This window comes from Anneissia japonica, unplaced genomic scaffold (genome assembly GCF_011630105.1).
Source record: "Anneissia japonica isolate Jap-2015-1 unplaced genomic scaffold, ASM1163010v1 scaffold1511_len2985839_cov193, whole genome shotgun sequence".
Taxonomy (NCBI): domain Eukaryota; kingdom Metazoa; phylum Echinodermata; class Crinoidea; order Comatulida; family Comatulidae; genus Anneissia; species Anneissia japonica.
In genome coordinates, this window is record NW_022685291.1 from 936795 (window position 1) to 943060 (window position 6266).

Below are 6266 nucleotides of genomic sequence, written 5' to 3' on the forward strand. Positions count from 1 at the left end.
ATACTATACTGTACTTATATTCGTTATACAGTACTGGTATTATATTTTGTTTGTAGTATTACTATGTTTTATATACAGAATTGTGTTTAATGATATGTAAATGTATGTTTGTTTTTGTATGCATTTCTTATTGCATTGCTCTGTATGTGCTGCGGGTCTCAACTGATCAGTTCGGCCGGACGACCATCCTAACACAATAATCTCGAAATGAATGAATGAATTAATAAATGAACGAAGGATAAATGAATAAATGAACGAACGAGTGAAGAAAGTGTGAACGAATGAAAGAATGTACAAATGCATGAACAAATGACGTCGTGACATTGACAAATAATGTTTCCAACTATAATTTAGTTTTATACATAATTCTCTTTATATCTTTATCTCTCTCTCTTTATTATTTTGCAAAATTGCTCTTTGAACTGTTGAAAGGAATAGCCTACTGTAAACTATACGTCGAAACAAATAATTGGGAATGAAATCAAGTATTTTACACTTATCATTAGAAGCTGTGATATTTTTGGGCGAATAACAACTAAATCGAGTAAAGAGTTAACTAAAAATAGATAAATTCCATTAAAAATTCAAGCTCCTTGTTCGAATTCCTTCGGGCATAAAGTCATATACGTATAATTTAATTGAATTTGATATGTTACGGCAGGTGTGGCCGGAGTCACGCGGCTCGACTCGACATAACCGGATCAATGAATCTCATATTTCCGTATTTTTAGATCACCTTGATATCAAAAACAAAACTATTTTTAGATTCACTTTGACCATGGAAACTATAATTTGACCCTAAATAATTTCAATAATTTATTTACGCTATGAATATTTTCAGGTTTGTTTGTTGATTGGTTTATAAACAACTGTTATCTTTGGAATATTGTTTACATTATTTTTGAACCAATCTTTTAAAATGTACAAGTATGACGACATGGTTCGAAATATGAGTGCTATACTTCCAATATTTTGTTTTCTCAAAATATCAGGTAATATTTCACTCGTATTATGTTTGTGTACGGTAACTTCCACAAGATTCCATATTTCGAATATCATTACATACATATATGATTTGTTTGATTGTTGTTGTCGAACATGTCAATTAACATATCAATAATAACATGTCAATCTTTCAATATTATATTGCAAATTATTATTGAGCTAATTTTTAATTGTTTGCAATTTTCTCGATCACCCCAAGTAAAATCAATATTTGTAAGAATGTTATTGATTATAACTCTGGAGTTCCATGATGCGATTTTTGTTATATTCATGCAATAAAACAAGTATATTTCGGTCCGAGTTTTGGCGCCGGGGCAGGCCCTATTTTGGATTTTTATTTATAGCGAAATCAATCAACAATAAAAAAAACAATCAATCAATCTGTCAACTACCCAATCAATCAATCATTCGGGCAATGAATCAATCATGCGATTAACCAACCAGCAAACTAACCAGCCAGCCAGCCAATCAGCCAATCGATCAATAAATAAATCAATCAACCACCCAATCGATCGATCAATCAATCAATCAATCAAGGATCAATCAGTACATCAATCAATAAAAAAATAAACAAATAGATCATTCATTCATTCACTAACTCAATCAATCAATCAATCTATCTATCTCTCTATCAATCAATCAATCAGTCATCAATCAATCAATTATTCTTTCAATTAATCAATCAAATGCGACTGTACTCAGTTACAAGATAATATCACACTGGTGCTCAGTATGTATACGTTTTTCTGGCGTATCAAGTTAGTTAATGTATAAATAAGCTCACCGGTAAATTTGAATTAGGATGTCTGTCTCACCATGGTCCCACAGGCCGGTTTGTGAAAATTACTGATTCTCGATTAACCTAATGATATTTCATATGAGAACCTTTAGTGCAGAAAGAGTGATTCCATTTGAGAAACCTGGATTATATTTCGTCCACAATTATTATATACGCGTTATTAATTAATTTATTTTTTATCACGAGAGGGTGGTCCTAGATCCACCCCGGTAGAATGCAGAACCCTTGGGCACCAGATTGCCTTTTTTTCGCGAATGATCAATCACCACAGAGGTACAAAATAGTGATACAAGTCAAAAATTACCAAGGAATTTTCATTGGAATTTTCATCCGACGGAGCAATATCTTGAACAATCGACTTCCACTCTCTTGTTGCGGATGAATAATCAACAGTGAGCAATCTAATTTCGATTGCCATGGTGATGGATCATATTCTTGCTGGTCTGCCGGTAGGGCTCGGGGAAGGTCCGCCCTTAGATAAACGGGACGTACAGCGAATTTGATTGGTCTCATTACCAGATGTGAATAAAATGAAAACGACCCAGTCAACGACTAGTTGACTTGTTGGGTGTTAACTAAAAACTATTACTCTCTGTGTTATGATCTGTGATAAACTCGAACAATAAAATGCAATATTTGAAGTGTTCAATACTTAGCTCTGCATTCAACAAGTTAAATTGGAAATTAAATCAAGGAAATGGTTTCATACATAATACAATTTCTTTCACTACTTGTGTACAGACCATTAGATGAATAGCAGTGGTTATGAGAGATTTTCTATTTTAACAATCTAATTAATTTGAACTGACCTTCTATTGAATAGTTTCGTATTTACAAACCAGATGAATATTTTCAAAAATAGCAGTGGAATTACGAATGTTCGTAAATCCGCGAAAATTGAATTGATCCGTTTTATTCATTATTTGACAAAACCATGTGACATGCAGCCTAAATATGGTCATGATGACATCACATCATGACCATATATAGGCACAACATGACTGTATATGGGCATACTACAGTTTTGATAGTGTGGGTAGAGCTGTATAAATGAGCATTTTTTAATTGGATATTTAAGTGATAGTTTTTTCCAGATTTTGCCACAGACAATATTATTTCATGGTTATTCACTAATCTCAATCTGTCTCCATTTTTGTCCATTCATGGACCCATCACGTATACTGAATCAAAGCGCATCTATCCATCAGTTAACATTGGATTCGCACGTTTCCTATTCAGGAAATGCACACAAGACCTGGAACTTTAATCCTTTAATTATTTTGTGTATTTTAACAATTTCGAAGAAATACGTATTAATAATTAATTAATAAAATCTTGGAAGTAAGCGATGGAAACGATCACCGATAAATGATTTCATTCATACTTTTACTTAAAGGACCAGCCCAGCTGGTGGGCCACGTGGGAACCAACGTAACGAAAGACATACCTCGCAAACTTAAATACAGTAGTTACCATATTACTGTATTATCTTTAGATCTCATGATAAGGTTAATATTTATCGATCTTGGATGAGCAAAATTTTTCATTGCATTTGGAGATTATTATTATTATTATTATTATTATTATTATTATTATTATTATTATTGTTGTTGTTGTTGTTGTTGTTGTTGTTGTTGTTGTTGTTGTTGATGATGATGATGATGATGATGATGTTGCTATCAATAAAGGTTGAAAGAGGTCATAGGATTCCACCAAGTATTCAATTTTAAGTTTAATGTCGTATTGCTACATGCAATTATGCTCTTCTGTGTTTGTTTTATAAACGTCTTCTAATAAAGCAAGGACCCACCTACTCATTAATGGGCCTTTCTCCCGGACCGAACAAGTTCCGATACAGCCTGCCCCTTGGAAATTGTTGCTAAATTTCGACAAACCGATAACGTAAACCACGTACGAAAACACGTGTGTTGGACGTGTAATCCAGGCCCTGTTCTGATTGTTTGTCATTTGTTACGTATGATTGTCAATCCGGAATCCGCAACGTTTATATTCTGTGAATTAGATCCCGAATCACGATGTTCGAAAATCTTCATAACGTTTCGATAGTCAATACGCATTTGTGCTGATGCGCTCTTTTTGTGTCCGCGGCGCTCTAATACTGACAGTGTATCGTAAGTTTGGGCCTAACACACAGTGCTAATAAATTACAAACATAAATTAATTAATCTATAATGCTGTCCAAGCATGGAGGTATAAAAATAGATATATTTTATATATTTTTATACCTCCATGGTCCAAGTAAGCCCTTTAAATATTGTTAAGTACAGTTCAGGGTTCGTCTGAAGTTTTACAATATTTAGAAAGGGTATAGAGCATCCACTGGCGAAGAAGCGATTATTGTCGAACGCGTATCAAACATCGTCGTGTGCCGTTTCGTAAACTTTTCATCAAGGAGATGATCAGGGAGATCAGGGGCGGATTTAGGGGGTGGGGCGGCCCGGCCCCCTTTTGGAAGCTAAAAAAAAGGGGAAAAAAAAGAAAAAAAGAAAGAAAAAGAAAAAAATGATAGCCCACAACGCCTCAAATGTTATTTTCGGGCGTCTAGAACACAAAAATTTGACCCCCAGGACATTGTTGTCTCAATCGGCCCAAATTTCGGTTCCCCCCTTTTGGACATCTCTGGATCCGCCCCTGGAGATGATGTCATTTATGGAAACCAAGATGATTGAACTCTAAAATATTCCGATCAAAATAATACTTAAAGTTAATAAATGTCAACTGATGTAATTTGGAAAGCTAAATGACTGGGGGAAATAGGGACAAAATGAAGCACAAGTGACATTCAGAACGGAATGTCCCGAGCACGCGTGGAATGCAGCCTTTGCCTCGTGGCCTTCTACGAACCCGTATGCAAATTAAATTGACCTCGACAGATTTGTTTTGCATTATATTTCATAATATTTAACAGAAGTAAAGCTTGCTTAAAAATTCATATTATTGATGGGTTAGAATTTGACTAATTTGAAGCGAAGTGTGTCAATGTGTTGGTTATGGGGTGATGTTATTTGACACCCGACACGGGCTACGTTTGTGCATCTCCTTGTATAGTTATATTTCCACAGCCCAGGACCAATGTAACTCTATAATGTCAAGAGTGTGATACGTAATAATGCTAAGAGCGACAGAAAAGTTAGTCGATATAAATACTCAAACTATCCATCATTTTGGTACTTCTACAAACACAATGCATTTCAGTTGATTTATTATACCCAAAAATTTGTTTCACGAAACTACCTCTTGCAACTGGCTGGTTGATTTAAAGATGCAATCTTATGAAGAAAAACAACTGCATTCTGTTTAAACTTCGAAAACGAAAAACAGTGTTATTATATAATATTGTAATATATTATAGTAATACTAGTTACTTTACGATGCAGATTATACGCTAACAACCAAAAGTAACAAATTTAATAGCAATATTTTTTGAATTTTTTCTGAAATGCATTAAAGCACCTTTACACTAGGTTAGTATACTGTAATCACAAATAGTATTGTTGGTTTCTTTTAAAGCCTTATTGTGGCTATATAGATTCATACGTTTTGATCAGGCCTATAAAACCTTATATGGTCCCAAGCGTACTTACCGTCTCCTCTTTCTCCATGGCTAATTTCATTGAGGCCTCAGCATTATCCTTTGCATCTACAGCTGCGTCTCTCTCATTCTTGATGTGAAGCATCTTCTTTTTGATGGTATCCATAGCTAATTCTTTACTGGCTGGTACTTCCTGGGAGAAACAAAAACTAAATGAAAAGAAGCAGACGACGAGAGCAAGAGATGAGACGCAGAGGAGCGGCCACCAACACGACAATGCTCGACTAGAAGAGATAAAGATGCAACGGAAGACCAAACTAGATATGGGATAGCAGAGAGGAATTTTGTGGGTGTTGGGACGGACGAAGAAATAACATTAGGCTAGGTCACAGGACTGGTATCAGCCAATCACAATTGTGTATGGCGCATTCGCCAAGAATTCTCGGTATGACGTATGTATCAAGACAAGCTAATCTGATTCGCTGTTGGGACCCAAATGCGCCCTCCTTATTTGGTTTCAGGCAAAAGGTTCGCTATCCATTTAAACAGTAAAGTTTCTCAAAATATACATTTATTCTGTAAATATAAAAAAATACCATGGTGATGTGAGATAGAGAAGCATCCACCTTTTATTTGAAGGAGTCCGAAAATATTGGTACGGTAGTATATTGAGTGGAAGAATCGAGATCGAATGCTTATTAATATGCCAAGTTATACATATTCGTATTCAATTAGATTAGTGTGAGATATTGCTTGCACAAAAACTTGGTGACAACTCACAGCGGGCGAGCCTGTCCAGGAATCAATGAAATCTTGTACTACGACACAATCTCGGTAAAAGAGTCTCTCGCCATTTTGTAATACAAATTTTTCTCTCACATTAGCCCGACAACGTTATCGTCTGCTTAG

General features: G+C 35.1%; 1 protein-coding gene across 4 annotated transcripts in view; it reads right to left on the minus strand.

Annotated features, from left to right (window-relative positions):
- LOC117110013 (tropomyosin-like) overlaps window positions 1-5693 on the minus strand; it is a 43342-nt gene extending 37649 nt beyond the window's left edge. For 2 of the 4 annotated variants that reach the window (XM_033252587.1, XM_033252579.1), the window contains exon 1: window positions 5410-5693. In XM_033252587.1, the coding sequence (XP_033108478.1) occupies window positions 5410-5523 (114 nt within the window). In that variant the 5' untranslated portion in view covers window positions 5524-5693. The remainder of the gene's footprint in view (window positions 1-5409) is intronic. The other 2 variants (XM_033252571.1, XM_033252564.1) reach the window with 1 other exon arrangement.
- Window positions 5694-6266: the final 573 nt, after the last annotated feature.